This window comes from Laccaria bicolor, genomic scaffold (genome assembly GCF_000143565.1).
Source record: "Laccaria bicolor S238N-H82 LACBIscaffold_1 genomic scaffold, whole genome shotgun sequence".
Taxonomy (NCBI): domain Eukaryota; kingdom Fungi; phylum Basidiomycota; class Agaricomycetes; order Agaricales; family Hydnangiaceae; genus Laccaria; species Laccaria bicolor.
The window spans coordinates 1,128,690-1,148,966 of NW_001889872.1; the positions used below are offsets into that span (position 1 = coordinate 1,128,690).

A 20,277-nucleotide genomic window follows, 5' to 3' on the forward strand; every position below is an offset into this window, starting at 1 on the left:
AGTTGGGCCAAGGGGCGGCTACGCATAGGATTTGCTTGTAAAATTCAAAGAAATATCAGAATGTTCAATCGGAAAGAATTCGGTTAGGAATCTGTGATTCACGTATTTGCTTGTTTCCACGCAATTTCCAGCAAACCTGCATCTGCCGGATTATTTGTTACGTTGGACTGTCATCACTGGACGTCACTTACCCTCGTTTATCAGAGCATTCTAGGGTCTATACTGCACACCATGTTCCTTTAGTGTCATCGACATATCTCACCGCAATCGTTGACCGGCATCGACGTTCTCCAGCACCTTCAACTGCTGCCTTTGGATGGGACCTCTTCCTGGTCTCTCCTAGCCGTGTACATATCTCCGCCATTCATGTCTTCGGCCTTCTCATCTCGTCAAGACGCTCCTTCACGGACATGGTGGTCTTTATCCAAACCCTCGGAAAAAGACCTTCGCCAGACCTATTCATCCGACAAACCATCTAAATCGTCCTCCGGGTTCTCTTTTGCTTCAGTCATAGGCTTCAAATCGAAAAAACACCCTCCTTCTCTCGCAATCCAACACCCTCATTTACAAGGCCCACCCGCCCTTTCGCCTTCCCTCACAGTCGATACTCCTGACCCACCCACCAAGTTCTTGAATCGGCTTCCTTCCAAGTCTGTTTCATCTACTCGTTCAAGGGATGACTCCATCGCCCCCAGAACGCCAAGCGATATTCAACGGGATGGTCGCCAGTCTCTCCTAACCCTCTCCGATTTAGACCCATTCGCAGGACGCACCATGGTGTCTCTTGGGAGCGTGCACACTATATCGGATCCGAATCACCTCTCTGTTTACTCCAACACCTCCGTTTCGGAATTCGTCCAAAAACATCTCAACGCTACGCAAATGCCAAAGCAAGACAGGGTGTCGTATGCTTCATCCTCTTCGAATTCTCAATATTTATCCAATGACGCTTCACCAACATCCCTCTCTCCCTTAGTGGTAGACGGTGACTTACAAAAGAAGTTAAGCACTAAGTGCGTTTGTGGCCATCGTATCAAATTTCCCCTCATCTGACATTGCCTACAGGACTTCATGCGTCAGCTTGCATCGGAAGGCTTTATTTGTGGCTCCAGAAGGTCATGACGATCCGAAGACTGAGCTTCTCCCGTCGAATTCTCCCATGGGCAAGAAACAGCTTACCTCATCCCCACGTTCTGTGATGCGAGCAAGAGGTAATACCAGTGATGGCAGCGGACAAAGAGCTGGATTTTTCGTCGGGACGAACCCTTCTCAGCCAAGGCCTTCAGGGTCTGGGTCGGCGTCATCGCGGAGACCTTCATCTGCATCTCAGCAGCGGCCTGCTTCTGCTCCGCGACCATCATCTGCATCAAGAAGGGCGTCTACCTCTCGTCCTTCCTCCACCTCTAGGCCCTCATCTTCTCAAAAGAGATCCTCTTCCTCTCAACCTGCGCCACTCCCCACTTCACCTCGTGTGGTGATACGACAATCATCCACCTCGCACATATCCCTCCCTCCCAGTGCGCCACCGACGCACGAACTGCCTGCTACCCCAGCGGTAGTAGTCGATGAAGAGTCGCGATCAGATTTTTCTGGATTCCTACCTTGTGCTGAGTCCGCTTCGTCTTCGACCCTTTCCTTCGCTTCATCCCTATCTTCGACGAGAGAGACTTTGACCCAGCAACACCCTCGTTCAAAGTCAACAAGGGCGTCAGAACGCGACCTTTTTTTTCAAAATCCAAAGGAGGGCGATCCCGACAGTGCATCTCTACACTCCATCTCTCGGGTTACGCAAACACTGAATACTTCGACCCGCACCTTAAGGGAAGTAATTTCTCACCAGTCCCTCCGCCGGCGTGCACAACCTTCCCCTTCAACGGAGTCGCATCCTGCTTTTGACACGACTAATGAGAAGGTTCCCCGGAAACGACGATCTTTTCACCATCCCCGTTTACCCATGCCACCCATACCTTTACCACTTCGTCATGCGAGTTCGTACAATTCGTCAATGTCATCACCAACGGCTGATACAAGTCCAATGACTTCGGAACAAGGAAGAGGAAATGCGAGCAGTTCTTCTGGCGGAAGGAAACGCCTATTTTCCAGTAATCGCAGACCCTCTACTTCCCAATGCTTCCCTTCTGAGGACGATACACAATCAATTTTTAGCGTACGCTCCGATCAAGAGACTTCCACTGGCACCTCCTTCTTCAAGCCTTGGATGGCAGCTCGAGCTTCATCGCAGTCATCGTTTTGGGAGGAAGGTGCCTCTGATGTCGCTACTAGTTTTCTCCGTGCGGAGTACACCCCTCAGCACATAATGTCTCCAGCTGAAATAGCCGAAGTCGAAGCAAGCGTCGAAAATACACCTAGTTTATATACACGGCAGCGTGGCTTCTCTCTTCTTTCGGCTACATCTGACGCAGACCACAACGACACTCCCTCTGGTCTTTCGCCTCCACCCCCAATGAGACTCAAGGCGAAGCAAAGCGATCATCGAACTCGAAACAAGCCAATCACTGCAAAGTCATCGGCGCCTCCCAGACACGATTATCGCCCCTCGACCACTCACCCTGTCATTTCCCCCCTGTCAGTTTCATCTGATGAAGACGAGGAGCCTATTTATCGACCTTCATCGTCTCCTCCTCCTTCCATGACCAGTCTTCCGCCACCTCCTCGACCACGACGGAGAGGAACATTGGTATCGCAGCCAGATTTGTCTGTTAACTCTCCCTCTCTCCCTCCACCGGCGCGGAAAGGCCTGATGCGTAGTAATACGTCAGTGGAGAAGACGATACATCGCCGCTCTATCATGAGGAAGCCATCGTTTCTCGAAATTGATGATGACACGGACAAAGATACCGACGTCGAGATTACTGATGCTTCGGTCAGTGGTAGCTTCCTCGATTTGGCGAGGGAATCGTTTGATACTGTTCGTAGCGGCGACTGACCCTCATTCATATCATGTCGCTCGTTAGCGCACTCTTTTTTCCTGATAATAGTTTGTTTATTTGTTGGCAGAGGTAGCTGCTATGTTGTGTAATAGTTTGTCCCATAACCGTTCCTACTTTCTTTATCCTTCTATTTATGTTCACTTTTCTTCCCGCACATCGTTGAACTAGCATACCATTTAGAAAATCGGATCCACAGAAATTGACGGAAATTACAAGAAAGCCTGAACAAGTAACAGCCTAATTTAGTCCGTTTCGTCTGTATGGTAGCCAGCACGTCTCATCGCGCCCAGACGATGACGTGCAGCACCCAGGTCCTTTTCCAATTTCAAAATTTCAACTTGCTGCTCCATCTCTCTTCGCTTGAACTCTAGAACCGCCATGTTCTTATAGTCGACGTCCTCCTCTTGGCTTTGTCTCGCAGATACAGCCTTGACCTGCCTGACCAAAGCTTTGCAAGCTTCTGTGACCGCTTTGGCGGCTGCTTCCAGACGCTCTTGAGTCTTAGACATCAAGTTGGCCTTTACGCGAGAAGCCGCAACGAGCTGTGCAGTGGCAGCCGCAACTTCATTCGAAGCAACAATGAGCTGCTCCAGAGAATGGGTACCTAGCAGAACGCCATCTGCGCTTTCAATAAGGAGATTGGTTGCAAAGGCAACTGCTTTCGCAGCTGAAATAAGACCCTCTGTCCATCTATTGTTACGCTTGTAGAATTGCTGTATTGTGCTCGAGCCTTTGCCTTGAGATACGATTTCTTGTTGGGAATCCGTTGCTGCCTTTATGAGGCGAGAAATAGCGTTGGTGATGGCCATCGCTGCAGCGAGAATGGAGTCATGGACTTGCAGATCGACGGCACTGAAACGCGACGAGTCCTTTGGGCGTGACATGAGTTGCTGAAGTCTCTCGGTGGCCATTTCAATCGCCCGAGCAGCACTCGACATCTCTTGCTCGACAATGTCTCCAATGTCTCCGTTCGCGCGGGCAAGCGTCCCGGCCTTCGCTCCCTTGGGTATAAGCCCGTCAACCACCTCAGAGAGCTTGGCAAGTGCTGCACGCGATTGGCTATTATTTCTCATCGCAACCTCTTTGCGTTGAGTTGGTTGTAAAAGATCAAGTTTATAGGACTGAAGGTTTTCAAAGAACCGTAGGCCAAAGTCTCCAGCGGATTTCGCGACGTTGATGATCTTGTCTGAGGCATCATCGTCGCTCGCCAAACGTGTGATGCCTTTCGTATTTATCAAAACCTCAGAAAGGGATTGAGCAAATTCGTTGGCCGATTTGATGACTTCAACGTGATCACCACCGACTTCGCCTCCGAGATAAAGGTTGTATATCGTCGCAAATTCGGTGGCGTTACTGACGGCTTTCTCGATCATGGACAACGTATATTCAGGTGTTGAGTTTAAATTTCCTGCTTGGGTAGGCGATTCCAGCTCGTAGACAGCATCGTCCACTTTCTGAATGCACGCTTGCAGAATCGAGTCTTTCAAGCAGTATGAGAGAAGTATGTGGGACATCAGAGATTACTTACCGATGATTTGATTGAGTTTCTTCCGATTGTCCAATATCAGAGTATCAATTTGTGCGTTTGTTGTTTCGTCCACAATTCCCCGATTCTAGGTAAAACAATTCAGAAGGCGAATCGGATGCAAAACTGAACCCACTTGTTCTGCTTCTGAAAGTTGCTGGATTGTGCTATCCATACCTTCTTGCAAAATCAAAATCTCTTGGTCTTTCTCCTCCCGCAGGCGTTCCATATCACCCGCCGCATTGTTCAGTTTAGAAAGCAAGTCGTCGATTTGGAATTGCTTTGCCTGCCAAAAGTAATCAGACTCGAAGAACAAAGTGAGGGGCAGTCCATACTCGAAGCGAGTCCTCTAATTCTGACAGTTGCCTATTGTACTTAGACATGACTGAGGAGACCTCCGTATTTTTAGAACGGGCAGAATCCTCAGCGCGTTCGTTGGAGAATGACAGCTCTCGTTTAAGGCGATCGATTTCTTCCTTGTGAGAGGATTTCTGCCGGTCGATATCGAACCGAGCTCGATCTCGCTCACGCAACATATCAGCCAATTCTAAATTCTTTGCTTTTAGATCCCTTTCCATTCGTTCCATACGGTCGACAGCTTCTTGTGCAGAGTTCGCCTTCAGTTGCATCTGCTTGAACTTGGAGAGCATGTCAAGATGCTCGGTACGAAGTTGGCTGTAAAGTTTCGCAAGGGCTTCATATTTGTTACGCCAGAGGGTCACTTGATCTTGAAGTTGTTTGATCAATTCGTCCTTGGAAAGCATTTGGGAGTTTGCGCTCAGTTGAATACCAGCTAGCTCAGCCTCCAAGGCCTTGACGCGCTGTACCACCTAGGAATTAACTAACTTCAAAAGACAGAGCGTCGAAACACACGCACGCGGTCGTACTGCTCCAGGAATATTTGGTCGCGTTCATATTGGCCTCGCATGGCAAGTAGGTCCCGTTCAAGCTCGCTTGCCTGCTGCGCAGCTTGAGTGTTGTACATATGTTGTTGCTGCTGCTGTAGTAATTGTTCCTGCGCAAGCCTTTGCGCCTCAGCTTGTGCCAGCTGTCTCTGCTCAAATTCTTTCTGTTGCTGTTGTTCTTGCTCAAGTCGGCGCCGTTCCTCCGCTTCTCGCTGAGCTTTTAGAGCGTTTTGCTGATCTTCATACTGCTTCAACATGCGAGCTTGCTCGTCAATTTCTGCGGCACTTGGTGACGCTGCAGACGGCGGTGGTGTCCCTGCCGTCTTCGGGCGAGCAGGCAAGTCCGGTGCGTCCCCAGAATCCAACAAATTTGGCGGTTCCTGATTAAGTCAGACAGTGTAAAAGTTTCCAACCATAAACGGAACCACTGTACTCACATGTCCTAGTTTTGGGACATTGATGAGACCAGTCAGATACTTGAGATTAGAGCACTCGTAGTAGAATTTGCGAAGGTTATAATGCTGAGAGGAATATCGCTCCCGCAAAGGCTCAAGCGCATCGACGTCATTCGTCCCTGCAAAAGTTAGGAGTAGGCGGCATGCAACTAGTAATATGAAAACTCACGACGATACATGGCCCTCATCATACTTGTTATGAATCTGTAGATACCCCAACTTTCCTTGACGAGGGGAACCAAAGAGGAGATTCGGCATTCGTTGTTCGTCGAATGTCGAAAATGTGAAAAGACCATTTTTTGGAACGATTCAATTTGATCTTGTAGTCCCATCAAGTCCGAAATAGTCTCGTATCTTCATTTCAATGAGCACAGGAAGTTCGAAACATGGTTAGAGCCTACCCTTCATTCGGATCATCGATTCCCTTCAAGGTAACATATTCTTCGTATTCAAACAAGCCATTGAATTCAGGTCGAATACGATGGAATCTGAGCTTCGCCAAGATGAACTGGACATAGGTCTTGATCAAGGGTCCATATCCTTAACCCTCATTGATGGAAGTCAAACGGAAGGGTCGAATTGCTCACCTCGCTGTCCATCCGTGCCAACTGTTCGAGCACAGGTCTCAAGCCACGCTGTCTGTCCATGAGCTTCTTTCAGAGTCTAGGATTATATCAGAAGGGATTGCGAAATCTACTGATTGTTCTTACTACTGGGTGCCCCTCTTGCAACACTTTGTGAACAGTGATGAGGGCTTTGAACGTCTGCACTTCATCGGATAGAATGGGCTGAACCCGAAGGCCACTCCAGAAGGAGATGGATGAATGATAATCCCATGTAAATACGATGCACTCTATATGTGTTCAATTATACGACAAGAAACTGACGATAGTGACGCACTGCGAACATGCTTTTGCTTCGGCGCTGTTTCTTCGGGGCTCGTAGCCTTCTTGATATTTATTACAAGTTCATGTTCTGCCTTCTCCTTGTCTACAGGTCGAGTGGGGTAATGAACCTCCTCATCGACGTCGAAATTGTTCCTCCTGCTGCCCCCACCGAACCTTGATGATTAAATCAGTATATAGACCTGCAGACGGTCTGGGAAACGCACATTATACGAGGATCGTGAAGAGTGAATGTTGCGCAGCCGCGTCAAGGATATGTCACAGCTGTGCCAGGAAAGCTCATTGATTTACACCGTGTGATTCTAAGGGTTTCCGTTCTTCCCTCCTCATGATCTTGTCCGCCGCTCGACTACTACGACAAGCAGTAAAGCCTGCTTTTCCAGGCGGATCCCAGAGAAATTTCTTTCGTCTCTCTCGCAAGGTGTCCGATGTTCCCTCGATATACAAGCCGAAACAGGAACCATGGCTCAAACCCACTATGGTTTTAATCGGAATTATACCGTTTTTTACCTTTGCGCTGGGGACTTGGCAATTGAAGCGACTCAAGTGGAAAGTCAATCTCATAGATGAGTTGGAGGAGAAGCTGCAGCTGCAGCCCATTTCATTGCCCAGGAAAATAAAGTACGATAATATCAAGTTCTCGCAACATCATCTGGTTCACCCCATTCAGCCTCTCCGTGATACCAGATTTTGTTTTTCGGAAGGTTGTTCTCAGAGGCACATGGGACCACTCTCATACGATAATTCTGACTCCTCGTGTTCGAGAAGGTATTCATGGAGTTCACATCGTCACCCCTCTAGTCCGTCAGAATGGCACTACTATCCTTGTTGATCGTGGCTTTGTTTCAAAAGAGAATGCCTCATCACCGGCGCTTCAGCAGGAGTTGGGCGAAGTGGAGGTGTTGGGGATGCTTCGAACGTCACAGTCCCGCAATCTCTTCACGCCTGATAATAAACCCGAAGATGGGAAGTGGTATTGGACTGATGTCGATGCAATGGCAGACTATGTTGGAGGAGAGCAGAATGATGTTCAGCCCGTCTTCGTAGAACAAATTTTTGGTGGGCACCGAGGCAATTGATGTTTGCAGAACTAATTTCAGTTGCAGAAGGACATGCCGGAGAAGCTGAGACTAGGCTGAAGAAAGGTATCCCCATTGGCCGCCCCGCCACAGTTGATTTGAGAAATGCTCATCTATCATATGTTATTACCTGGTGAGCGGGCATTGTTAGTGCCTCCGCTTTCAATTTGTGATAGGTTCTAGGTATGCGTTGTCTGGCCTCACCGCGTTCATGTTCGCCCGCGTCCTCATGAACAAAAAACGTTCCCCTGGTCGACGACTACCTCGTTATAGGTAGTATAAAATAGGCATTGTATGTAGGGAAGGACCCACAGACAAGCCATCGATGGCCTCTGCTTTTGGGACCCCTCTTATGCTATCAAGTCTGGAATCTCTCTGGGACCGATGATGTGCTTGGGAAGATGCGTTAAACCCCTGAAGAATCTCGCCTGTTTTTGGCTTTTAGTGTTGTTGGTGCCTGAATTCAAGAAGGACCTCTTTTTTCGGTGAAAAAACTTAAGTAAGAGGGTAAGTTGCTGCTGTCCATCGACGATGAAGACATTTGATGATCCTTGATAGTCCTTCGTACCCATCATTGGAATTCAACTTTTTAACCAAGCCCTGGCCAGTCCATTGTCTCTATACCCCATTGTTGTACATGCTCGCCACAGGCCACTGTGATCCACGTGCGATTGTGGCTTGGTGGCTAGAAGGAGAGGTATAAGTTGGAGTACGTGCTAATCAAACTTGTTTCGAAGTCGCTAGCAATGCGCCATCTAATCAGTGTGCCGTCATCTCCTGTTAACGCCAAGAGTCAACACCAGGTGACCGCTAAAAGACGAAAGCGCCGCCGACAACCTGTGTCACACTCTCATGCATTTCTTGGAGAGAGTGAATTTGAACTCGCTTATCCCAAAGATATAGAATTCCTGCCTGATGGTCAATATCGTTGGGGACAAGTCGGTGTGTATACCTTAGTGCATTTTTGTTGTTTAACTCATCTTTAGTTGTTAGATCCAAGAATAAGAGATGCTGTTGAACATGCCCTGAGAATTCAGCAGAGGGCGAAAGCACGTAAATTACAACCCGGGTATATTCCTCCCAGCGATAACCTCGGGAGCGGGCTTCTCTGTAGGTCGTTTTCATCCATCATGTAAATTTATTGGAAGTCCTAACGACGTCAGACGGTGCCAACACTTCCGATGGTATACCCGATAATCTGGATCCACTCGACTTATTGGATGTGCCCACATCCCCCACCATGTCCCTTGCAACCCTGTTTGGCCGTCTGAATCCCTTTGGCAAGATGCGATCGAAGTGCTCACGGTGAAAGGGTAGCAACGTAATCAGGACTTGAGCTATTTATGTACAACATAATTATTTGAATAAATTCATACGCAGCCACCAGCACGCAAACTGTTTCTTCTGTTGCAGGCAGCGGTAGCCAGCGGGTGTCCCCTCAACATTCCAGGTTGATGGAGAGCTCCACTTTTTCCAATACCGAGGACGATGTTTTCCTGGTGCCCCAGGACGGCGTAATCGCAAGCAAACCCAACCGTATCCGTTTCCCTCCAGATGATTCTGCGTCGCCGCGGCATGGCCGACGCTCGCCAGAAGTCAGCTCCAAGTCGTATGGTATCCCACCCATTCGCAGGGGGTCTCCTTTGAATCCTCAGAAGGTTAATTCCCCACTGGATGCCCGACGCCGGACACGGCCAGCGGATGTGTCTTCTCCTTCCCTGGATTCTCCCCCTCGGCAACGAAGGAACTTAAATGCTGGGATGACGGAGCCAAATCGCGACTCGAAGCTACCGAGCCCGCAAGTTAAATTAGATCCTGGACATGGAGGAATGGGAGCCTTTTCCGATGAGTATGACCTTTGTGAGTCTCCACAAGCTATCAGCAGTCTCCTCGTCTTACGCGTTACCCCTCAGCGCATGAGGGCAAGGCTATTGTCTTGACTGTCTAAATAAGCACTCAAGTCTCCACATTTAGATCCTAGAATCCTTCAGGATGTTCAACGCGCATTAAAACTCAAGGCTCGCCGCGAGGCCCGTCTGAAAACGGAAAGCAGGATTTCTTCGCTCGATTCTAGTCCACCTGCTTTGAATGGCGATTCCCCTGCTTCCCGTGTAACTCAATCGTCACCAAGTCGAAATTTACATCTGCTCTCTCCTCCTTCCTCTCCTGCTCCGCTGTGGAAGGCCAACGCCAGTAGTGACCTTGATTTCAGTCCTTCAACCGGCCTTTCGAATGAACAGACCCACCACCACCCAATCCCAACATCATCTGACAATGGGATGACCCTTGACTGGTCGGTTTCCTCCCTTGAGGACGACAAGTCTGAGAGGCGCTGGTCATTAACAAGAGGAAAACGCAAGGAAAGGGACAAGATGGATCCCTTGGGTGTGGTGGCTAACCAGCAACAACAAATGCACGAAGGTAAACGCCAGTCTTCGCCCTGCAACCTTTTTTTCATTATGTCACACAGAGAAACTCAAGAGAATACAAACCATAGCTGCTTCACAGACATCTCGAAAAGCCGCCATAACGAAAGATCAGCTTGGAAGACGCTACAAACTTCTCTATGATGGACTGTCGGCGCAATCGTCGCCATTCAGTTTGGCAAAAATCGCGCGGTGGTACGGGTCTCAAGACGAGGTTATGATGGACACACTTTGTCTTGCTGAGCCTTTCACCTGGCTGAAACACCTAGAAAAGCAAGGAACCAGGTCGATTCGTTCCCCACGGCATTTATCGGCGCTGATAATGGAAGAATATTATCATTCCAAGAATCAACGAAACATGACGGTGATTGTCCCAGAAGATGATGCCTTACTAGAACCGACTGAAATTCCTCGTGTTGCTGCCTCCGCTTCACCTCGGAAATCGACTCCTTCGGAGTCTGACCCACGAGTGTCTTTTAAACCTCTCAATAATCTATCCCAGGACTCGCCCGATGTCTCTGCCGTCAGGAGCGTACCCGAATCAAAGTCTGATAGTGAAATACAGTCGCCGTCAAGAGCTCAAACCCGCTTCAAGTTAAAGGGTGCTGAAAATGACCATATCTCGAGTTACGAGTCCTCGAATGACGGCAGTTCGAAGAAGCCAGAACAAGTTGATGCTAGGCGTGCTCCAGTTGCTCCAGAGATCAAATTTGTGACTACGCAAGACCCATCTCCTCAAAGCTCGGTTCCGTTACAGATCGCTGTATCGACTTCAAGCGGGGGTTCGTATGACGATCAGCAACAGCCTAGCTTTCAGAAGTCACGGGGTTACCGCTCCTTGACTTCATTAAAGCAAGGAATGGGATCGCGTCGAGCGCCTGTTTCGTTCCCATTTCCTGATCAACGTCCGTTTAGGCGTAGAAACCGAAAAGAAGAAAACGAAGCTTTGGTTCAACGTGAGTACGAGGTAAAAGCTGCGTAAGTAACATTCCTACCCTCTTCATTACCTTCGATATGCCTTCTTACGACTTAACTAGGCTGCTTGAAGAGGCCACCGCCCACAACTACAGAATTAGGCAATTATTAAATCGTGTTTCGGCGTCAGTAAAGGAATACGAGTCAATCCAATCCAGTGCCACAAGAGCCTCTTTATCTTACGAGAACCTTCCCAAGGAACTTCTGGACTCCTTTGGTCACGATCCTGCTGCAGTAACTGGGGCAACGCGTCGCCTTCGCGGGTGGAGAGCTGTGGAGGACATCCAACAGCGTTTGCAGCGCCAGCGCGAAGTTTTCCAGGCTTTCATATCGCATTCAAGAGAACGTCCTGTGCCTTCGCATTGTGCGCTGGGCGATTCAATCTTGCATCTCACGCAAACTCTTGAAGTTCTTGAATCCCATAAGAAGTCGATTGCTTCCACAGCGCAACGTGTCACTGATTTACTTGAATCTGTGCAAGAGGTTCACGTAGAGGTCAAAGCTGATTATTACGATACTGTTTCTCATACCTCGGTATTGTATCCTGAGGTAAGCACATATTCTGACATCCTCTCGCTAGCTAATGGCGTCATGGCAGCTGTCCCACATCGTTGCTTTGGAAGAAAGCTACAAAGATCAATACCAACAGTTCTGGGACTTTGGTATGGATGCTCTGACCTTGTTGCTGGACACTGTCACTCCATTTTGGAGAACCTACGGCAAAACGATAGGGGAAGATGTTCGCGACTTTCTCATTATACCCCTCTATCGCAATGAATTCACAGGTGAAGCCAGGCGATATCGAATCAAGGAATTTCCCAAAAGATCTGTTCGCCACTGGCTTGGTCTAGCAATGTTTTTAATGTTGTCCATTGCTGTCAACATCCTCCAAGTCCGCGGAGCCATTTCGTCTTCCTTGCACTTTCGCCTTCGCTGGATACCTTATGACAGTGTTAGATGGACGGCCTTGCCCTTTTTTTGGATTGGGATCCTCATCCAGTGGTTTGCCGTCGTCATTGAATTTACAATCGTCTTCATGCAACTAGGTGTCATTGTGTGGTGGACAGGCTGGTCAGTTAACATTTCCACATAACAGAATGAGTATTTGTAATTTTGGTGTATGTATTACCGCAGGATTTATATACGCTACTCGACACTTACGCAATTCCGTGCCGTCAACCCTGGCTTGCGCATTTTCCTACTTAACGTATAGTCAAGCTAAGCTAGAAACCGGCTCTTCTGAGGGAACTACAATGCTTGAAGAGGTTGGTAAAGGTGAAGTGCCTGGCGCACCCGAAGAAATTACGGTTGTTCCAATCGCTTTCCCATTGTCAACGCAAGGCCGACAAAAACCTGAAAAGATGTAAGTACAATTGGGAAGAACAATAAGATTGAGGAATGCTTGCGTCCGCCCAAAATGAGAGGAACGTCGGTTTGGCTGCACGAAATGCATCGTATTTGACTATTGTGTGAGCCTGACTGAGAAAGGCGTGGCCGTTTGCGAGTATCGGAGGTGTCAATACTGTTTGAGGTCGAGGCCTTGCGTTGCAGCTTGCCATCGACGCCTGTCTTGCGCTGTGTATATGTGCGCTTCTGGCGGGGAGCACGGGCAGGTATCGTTGACGGACCATGCTTCAGTGGTTTCATGGCGAATTGTTGGAGGGAGATCTGAATTCACTTGGTCAGAATTATTCGTCGCTAGCCATAAAAATGCTACCGTCTGCAGCTGAGTGAGCAGGGCCCCAAGAGGCAGCTGATAACCGAGGAAGGCGCGATTCGTCGACTGCTATCATCAAAATGAGAGATCGCCTGAATGAAGTTGCGATCACAAAGTACCAGTTCATCCAGTATCTTGCGATTCGCTTTGATCTTCTCTTCACCACCAATCCATCTCGAAATTGTGTTCCAAATGGTCGCTGGAGCCTTCTTCAAACGTAAACTAGCTATTTGGGGAATGGGAATTTGAACAGCATCCGGCTGGTGCGAACTCTCCGAGGCATGTGGCTCTTGTGGTTTGTCGAAAGGCACGCGAATGTTGATAACCATGTCGTCGTTATCTTGCGCTTTGTCGCAAGTGGCTGGAACGCGAGGTAAAATCCACTTTTCGGATGGTGTCTCACGAAACTCAACGACAACATCAAATTCTTTGAGAGGAGATGCCGAAGTCGTGGGATGATATGATCCCGGGAGACTGGTTGTCGCGGGTATACCTGGATTGACTTGTTGCGCGGGGAGGTAAGACGTGGATGGAAACGGCGTATCAACCGCCGCAGCCAATGACTGGATAAGAAGTCCAAGTGTTTTTAGTTGGTCGGGGCTAGCGCGGCCTGCCGCAGCCAACTGAAGTAAATTTGATAGTATGGGATTGGATGAAGCAGCAGAATTGACCTGGTTGATTAAGGCAGGAGTAATGGTCGTCACGGTTGTAAGCGAGGATATTAATGGAGATGTCGACTTTTCAACGGTTGCGGCAGCCCCTGTAGTCTGAACCGCTTGGCGGTTCATACTTGCGGAAGCTTGACTGTAGGAAACCTGTGATGCACTGTACGGCGTCGTTGCTTGCCAGGACGGTGGGTTACCCTGATGCGGATAAGGCGAAATGGACGGCTGCATTGGAAGATAATGAACTTCGTAAAATACGGTATCCGGAAATATGTGAGGTCCAATTTCGAGATCACACTTGCCCCGAGCCTGAATGGTGTGTGGTGGGGCAGGTGCCTCAGCCGCCTTGTTTACACGAGCCTTACCCGAAAACTTTGGAAAAGTTCGAAACAGCCATTGTTCCTTAGCTAGAATGGAAATTAGAATTCGGTTAAGAAACAAAACCTGAGTCGCACATTGCCTGAGTGACTGAGCAAGAATGCAACTTTGTGACACAATTTAGTCAAACACCGATGGAAATTCATTTGCGCACCTGTCTGAAATGCTGTTCAGCTCTTTGTCGGTTTCGATTTGATCGAGTTCCCACCGAGGTCTCTCTCCGACTGGCAGAGAAACATCGAGCTTGCGTTGCGAGCTCATTTCTAAGTGGAATAGTAGGTCACGGTGCCAAGAGTGCTATTTGTGAGTGTTGATCAAAAGCATCTACACTAAGACTGGTCAGTGGGGAACTCCTCAGGCTCAACGAAGGCTTGACACCTCGGATTGAACCAATATTTGACCGATATGTCGAGTCGTGTTCGTGAGTTGTCATCCATCTTTACATTCTCCTTTGGCTAACTTCTTCCAGAAAAGGGTGGGCCTGTCTTCAGACCCGTTGTGAAGTCTCGATCACGCCCTACACCTAGCCAGCCTTCCCAGATTTCAAGTTCTCAACCCCAGTTGGACCCTCAGACTTCTGCTCACCATGCGTCATCCATGCCGCCACCTGCCATTCATATCCCTGATTTAGACACCAGCAGCATCCCAAAAATCCCGGACATCTCAGGCGACAGCCAACATCTTGTTGACATCCCGGGAGAGCGCCGAGGACTATCTTTACCTCCAGCAATACGATCAAGTGTACCACCTTCTCTTGTTGCTCATCCTTCACCAATTCTGAATACTACATCAACCGAGTCAAATGCTCTCCTCGAAGCGTCGATTCCAAGCAAAGTTCATCCCAATTCTACCTCCTCCTCGGAAGTCAAGGTCAATATCCAACCCCGTCGCGCAATAGGTAGAAGAAAGTCGAGTGGTACTACAAAAACATTAGTCGCTCACAATGAAGACCAAAATTCCATTGAGAGACCAAAAAGAAAGCGGACCACGCCGAAGGTAATGGACACTGATCAGGTGGAAGGAGATGGAAGGCCAGTCACCAGTGTCTCTATTCGTGGTTCACGTCCCCCTTCGTTGCCCCCGTACGATGCCGACGCCAACCCGGGAGAAGACATCGACCCAACAGTCGTGACAATGGCAGCCCTCTGCACCGACTCTGGCCAAGGTCGCGTTAGCAGCAAGGCTGCAGAAATCTTGAATAATCACGCTTCTTGGAAGGCTCAAAATCGAGAAAAACGAGCGCGTATGAGATCTCTGATGGAAGCAAAAAAATATGGAAGAGACGAGGATGGGGATCATCAGGACACTCCAACATCAAATTCCATACCTGCGTTACCAGAGTCTTCCGATCCCCCTGAACCGATCATTGAGAGAGCGCCAAGCAATGCACTGATTGTGGACGATACTGGGCATGGGTTTGATTACTCTCAAAATATGGCAACAAGCCGATATAACGTGCAAGTACGCATCGGACCGAATGGCGAGACGATTATAGATGAAGAGTCCCTTGTCGTTGATCGTGCTGATGCTGACGAAACGGAAAACTATACCCACGTTATTGAGTCAGACCATACGAAATTTGTCAATTCTGGGACATACGGCAAGCGATACCGTGGCTCACGATGGAGTGTAGAAGAAACAGAACTCTTTTACGATGTTCGTTGACTTTTGAGCATTTGTCTCTCCCCGCTGACTCATTCGTAGGCTCTTGCCCAGTATGGTGAAAACTACGAGCTGATCGCTTACATCTTGCCTGGCCGTGATAGAAAGTCTTGCAAAAACAAGTTCAAAATCGAGGACAAGAGGAACCCTGCGAGAATCAATCACTGCCTAAACAATAGCATTCCTGTCGGTGAGTTATCTCTCATCACTCTGGTACTACTAGTTGTCACAACTTTTCTAGATATGCAAATGTTGGCACGTATGACGGGCAAGGATTTTTCAGGCCCTATTCCCGACATCCTTGCACCGACCCCCACTCCGATTCCTCCTCCCTCTGTTGTCGAAGACGCGGAAGCTAAAGTACCTTCAAGTTTTGTAAAGAAAAGGCAGCATAGTAAAAAGCGGACTTCTAGTGATGCAGTAATTGTCGGTAATGTAGAAAACTTCGAAGAAATTTAGGCGTACCTGATGACGCGCGATGACGTCGTACACTTCACGATCGGTCACGTCACATCTTCCACTTTGAAGCGACCACCAAACCTCCACTGAAAATCAATCTCTGTACAGTGTTCTGGGCAAGGAGTAGAATATGGCCGCTGGAAAGGTAGTTATCTGTGGGGCGGGGTTCATAGGTACGCATCTTTCACAGCTTTTCAAGCCTCTCATTTACGCAATGTAGGAAGTCACATCGCTAGGTCACTCATTGCGTCTCAGCGTCCAGTGCAGATCTCGTCCAGAAATCCAGCAAAAACCCATGAATTACTTGAATTCACCACTCCAAAAGGGCCACTTCTACCCGCTGTTTCGGTTGATGTAACCAAACCGACAACATTGATACATGCATTCAAGGACGCCGGCACCATTATATCGCTCGTTGGCGTCATGCATGGTACCCCCAAAGACTTTGAAGACGTTCAATGGAAAGGGGCAGAAAATGTGGCTTTGGCCGCCCGGGCGGTCGGAGCGAAGGTGATTCACTTCAGCGCAATTGGGGCGAACACGAAGAGTGAGATCATGTATTTCAAGACGAAGGCTATGGGTGAGAACTCGGTGCTGGACATTTGCCCGGATGCGACAATTATTCGTCCGAGTCTTGTTTTTGGTCCAGAAGACGATTTCTTTAACGTGGGTTGGTTTGCTGGCGAAAGAACCACTATTCAACACTTTTTTGTATCTTGACAGCGATTCGCGCGCTTATCTCGTGTCTTGCCTTTCTTGCCCGTTTTTGGAGGAGGAAAATCTCGTTTTCAGCCCGTTTACGTCGGCGACTTGTCAAAAGCTGTTGAAATTCTTTGCAGGGGAACCCCAGAAATCAAAAAAGAGACTTCAGGCAAGATAATTGAGGCTGGAGGACCTGAAGGTATTGGATTCCTGTCACTTTTCGCCTTTTATTGAACTTTCCGTGACCCAGTTTTCACTTACCATCAACTCATGGAGCTCGTTTTGAAATACAGCGGCCGTCATCGTCCAATAATATCTTTCCCATTCCCATTTGGTCTCTTGCAAGGCGCGATATTGGAAAATTTACCCCCAAATTTGTTTACAGTCACCCGTGCTCAGGTTTGTACTAGACAGCATTCCTTTTACTTCGCGACCTACTAACCTATATTGCTTTCTAGGTCAAGCAACTGATGGTTGACAACGTAGTCAATATTCGCCCAAGAGCAAACGAAATCTCGTTCCAGAATTTGCTTGAGAAGTATTCGAACGAACCTCTTACCTCCGTTCATAAAATACTCCCCACGTACCTTTGACAACGCAAGCACAATGCAAATTCCTCGTGGTTTGTACATTACGTAATACACGCGCTGTTACTCATCCAAGCTGACGCGTATGTAAATGGTTACATACAACGCGCATACTTCGTACCACATCTTTTCCGGCATTCAAATGCTGTTGGAAATTCTGCATCACGGGTCGACGTGAGTCACAGTTATAATTATCTTGACACAAGGATGGTCCCTCTCAAAGTGCGAACAGCTCAAGCAAGTCGCGCCTCTCACACCAGTATCAAGTTTATCCCCCCGGGCCCCACACAGAGATGGAAGCTAAAACATCTACCATTTCCAACCAACACAGACCAGAACCTCCTTACAGCATATATACGAAAAAGGAGAAGTGGGTCATTGTAATGTTGACGGCGTTTTCGGGGCTTTTTAGGTAAGTAGGACTCACTTCCTTGTGTGTTTAACTGCAGATAATGGCTGACTTTGTGGTTAGTCCTTTAACGGCCAGTATATACTTTCCAGCGATTCCAGCTATCTCAAAGGCATTTCGCAAATCTATAGAACTCATCAACCTCACTGTGCATAGTTTAAGTATTCCATCAGCATGACGGGAACTCATGATTCAACGCTATAGGTCACGATGTACATGATTTTACAAGGCGTAGGTCAGTTTCTGCCCCAGTTGAAGCCGATTATCACTACATCTGACGATGCTCGTTGAATTACACAGCGCCTATGGTCTGGGGTACGATATCGGATCGTCGGGGAAGAAGGCCGATTACCGCCATTTGCTTACTGATCCTCTCTTTGTCGTGTGTTGGATTGGCTCTCACGCCGACGTCGGATTATTGGTTATTGATGGTCCTTCGGTGTTTACAAGCGGCAGGGTCAGCTAGCACAATTGCCATAGGTAGCGTTTGACTGATTACTCAGGTCGACGCATGATTTTTTAGTCTGCAACAGGTGCAGGCGTCATTGGGGATATTTCAACTCGAGAAGAACGTGGAGGGTTTTTCGGATTCTTTACGCTTGGTCCAATGGTGCATCTCATCCATTTTTAAAAATGTTCGGCCTAGACATCCATCTGTATGTAGGTTGGACCATCCATCGGACCTGTGATAGGTGGCGTGCTCTCAGATAAGCTGGGCTGGAGGTTAGCGACCTTCTCAGCTCAAAGAGTTCGACTAACCCCAGCAGAGCAATTTTCTGGTTTCTCACGATTTCGTCGTCCGTCTGCTTGTTGATAATTATTCTGTAAGATTCGCCTTCTCAATGACATCCCGTGTTCAATGGGCCTTTGACTCTAGGTTCTTACCAGAGACGTTACGTGCTCTCGTTGGTAACGGTAGCGTTGTGCCCTCGCCCGTTCATCGACCAGTTTTTCAGATCATTGGACATGGAAGGCGTAACGATGCGTCCAGTATCATGCTCCAGCCGGTCCCGCAGAATCCATTCAGGCTATTTCTCAACGTCGATGTTTTAATTTTGCTTGCAATCAACGCCATCATCTGTAGCGTATACTATGGTGTTATTGCGACAATGTCAACCCTTCTTGGGTCTGCATACCCGTTCCTCAACGAAACGACGATCGGGTTGTGCTTTCTTGCAGCTGGCGGCGGAATGATACTCGGCAGCAGCATTTCAGGACGCGTTTTGGATCGAGAATACCGAGCTTTTAAAGCCCAAGAAGAATTTCAAATGGCTACAAATATTTTCGGAATTCAGGTCGAATCGAGCAATGCTAAGGATGATAGTTTTCCCATCGAGAAGGTAAACACAAGTATCTTCAAGCCAGAACGTCGATTCCTGATTGGAACACCAGGCGCGACTGAGGTTACTGCCATACCATATTGTTTTGTTGGCCGCCGCATGTGCGGCATATGGGTGGTGCCTCCAAAAACGGGTCAATATCGCCGGCCCATTGATTCTACAAATTATCGGTGAGCTTGCTTGACCGTCCATTGTCTGGACATTACTGAGCTTTTAGTGCCCTGCTAGTCGGTTATGCTTCAATTGCCATTATGAACGCAACTTCGACATTGATGATTGATTTGGCACCTAGCCAAAGTTCCTCAATCACTGCTTGTGTGGGCCTCACTTTATTAGTTCGTGGATCACTAAAAACTGAACCTGAGTAGAATAACCTCGTGCGATGCACCTTGAGCGCCGTTTTGGTTTCCGTGATCCAACTCATTTTGGATGGGATTGGGATTGGCTGGACCTACGTACTTTTATGCGGAGTAACCTTGATTTCAGTGCCTCTTATCTTCCTATCCATAAAGCTTGGTCCCGCTTGTCGTGCTCGCAGGCGAAGCGCTGGTCAATAAGGGTCGTTGAGCCAAATAATGGAGTCTATCACAAGTCTATCAAGAGGAATACTATCCTTCGGTTGATGTTCAAACGTTCAGATGTCAGTTTAAATCTATTGAATTTTCGTTTGTCCGATCTGAGCAGATCCGAGCCAAACTAAACCGCCGTGGTTTTCACAGGGGTTCATCGATAAACGTCCACTCGTATGCGCTGAATAATTGGTATTATTCTTTCCCATTCTTCCATTGCCTGGAAAATCAAGATATTTAGCTAAGAAGAGGGTAGAGGGGAAAACATCGACGCTTGCCGCCTCGTAGAACTCGATCTGACCATCAGCGAGATTACCTAGCATCTCCTTCATCTCTGCCTCCTTTGCATACTGAAATACAGCTTGCTCTCTCAGCGTCTCATCGCAGTGACTCTTATCTTCCTCGCCTTACAGCTGAATGCAAAACTTTAGACACCCCCAAGAAATTTCTTCACTCCGCCTGGCTTTGTGCAAACAACCATTTGAGGAAGGAAGCGGGCACGAATGACGCAAGTCCTCCACCAACTCGGGGTGTATGTAATGTAATGGAGTGCTCCACACTCCAATCG

General features: G+C 48.2%; 8 protein-coding genes across 8 annotated transcripts; 6 read left to right on the forward strand and 2 right to left on the reverse strand.

Moving 5' to 3' along the window:
- Positions 1-366: 366 nt before the first annotated feature.
- Positions 367-2,947, forward strand: LACBIDRAFT_301084 (uncharacterized protein; the record flags this gene model as incomplete). Its single annotated transcript, XM_001873341.1, has 2 exons — positions 367-1,013; positions 1,066-2,947. 2 exons carry the CDS (start codon positions 367-369, stop codon positions 2,945-2,947), a joined length of 2,529 nt encoding a protein of 842 aa, XP_001873376.1.
- Positions 2,948-3,193: 246 nt separating this feature from the next.
- LACBIDRAFT_301085 (actin-binding protein SLA2/Huntingtin-interacting protein Hip1) lies at positions 3,194-6,745 on the reverse strand (the record flags this gene model as incomplete). The annotated part of the gene is made up of 11 exons (XM_001873959.1): positions 3,194-4,431; positions 4,480-4,564; positions 4,613-4,762; positions 4,812-5,297; positions 5,354-5,761; positions 5,819-5,955; positions 6,006-6,190; positions 6,238-6,376; positions 6,424-6,499; positions 6,547-6,687; positions 6,737-6,745. The coding sequence occupies 11 exons, from the start codon at positions 6,743-6,745 to the stop codon at positions 3,194-3,196; spliced, it is 3,054 nt and encodes a 1,017-aa protein (XP_001873994.1).
- A 474-nt stretch (positions 6,746-7,219) lies between these two features.
- LACBIDRAFT_228113 (uncharacterized protein) lies at positions 7,220-7,957 on the forward strand (the record flags this gene model as incomplete). The annotated part of the gene is made up of 3 exons (XM_001873342.1): positions 7,220-7,362; positions 7,412-7,800; positions 7,863-7,957. 3 exons carry the CDS (start codon positions 7,220-7,222, stop codon positions 7,955-7,957), a joined length of 627 nt encoding a protein of 208 aa, XP_001873377.1.
- Positions 7,958-9,274: 1,317 nt separating this feature from the next.
- LACBIDRAFT_301087 (uncharacterized protein) lies at positions 9,275-12,314 on the forward strand (the record flags this gene model as incomplete). The annotated part of the gene is made up of 5 exons (XM_001873343.1): positions 9,275-9,680; positions 9,795-10,241; positions 10,291-11,224; positions 11,284-11,770; positions 11,820-12,314. The coding sequence occupies 5 exons, from the start codon at positions 9,275-9,277 to the stop codon at positions 12,312-12,314; spliced, it is 2,769 nt and encodes a 922-aa protein (XP_001873378.1).
- Positions 12,315-12,319: 5 nt separating this feature from the next.
- LACBIDRAFT_291677 (uncharacterized protein) lies at positions 12,320-14,063 on the reverse strand. The gene is made up of 4 exons (XM_001873960.1): positions 13,058-14,063; positions 12,939-13,007; positions 12,628-12,889; positions 12,320-12,574 (listed from the first exon to the last, which is right to left on the reverse strand). Exons 1-4 carry the CDS (start codon positions 13,832-13,834, stop codon positions 12,435-12,437), a joined length of 1,248 nt encoding a protein of 415 aa, XP_001873995.1. The 5' UTR covers positions 13,835-14,063; the 3' UTR covers positions 12,320-12,434.
- Positions 14,064-14,386: 323 nt separating this feature from the next.
- LACBIDRAFT_301089 (uncharacterized protein) lies at positions 14,387-16,102 on the forward strand (the record flags this gene model as incomplete). The annotated part of the gene is made up of 4 exons (XM_001873344.1): positions 14,387-14,402; positions 14,451-15,637; positions 15,686-15,833; positions 15,885-16,102. The coding sequence occupies 4 exons, from the start codon at positions 14,387-14,389 to the stop codon at positions 16,100-16,102; spliced, it is 1,569 nt and encodes a 522-aa protein (XP_001873379.1).
- A 130-nt stretch (positions 16,103-16,232) lies between these two features.
- LACBIDRAFT_243354 (uncharacterized protein) lies at positions 16,233-17,397 on the forward strand (the record flags this gene model as incomplete). The annotated part of the gene is made up of 5 exons (XM_001873345.1): positions 16,233-16,275; positions 16,323-16,768; positions 16,826-17,003; positions 17,055-17,203; positions 17,263-17,397. The coding sequence occupies 5 exons, from the start codon at positions 16,233-16,235 to the stop codon at positions 17,395-17,397; spliced, it is 951 nt and encodes a 316-aa protein (XP_001873380.1).
- Positions 17,398-17,533: 136 nt separating this feature from the next.
- LACBIDRAFT_301091 (major facilitator superfamily) lies at positions 17,534-19,697 on the forward strand (the record flags this gene model as incomplete). The annotated part of the gene is made up of 10 exons (XM_001873346.1): positions 17,534-17,565; positions 17,624-17,803; positions 17,864-17,948; positions 18,005-18,035; positions 18,101-18,280; positions 18,334-18,410; positions 18,465-18,523; positions 18,630-19,310; positions 19,358-19,457; positions 19,509-19,697. The coding sequence occupies 10 exons, from the start codon at positions 17,534-17,536 to the stop codon at positions 19,695-19,697; spliced, it is 1,614 nt and encodes a 537-aa protein (XP_001873381.1).
- Between the last annotated feature and the right edge of the window lie 580 nt (positions 19,698-20,277).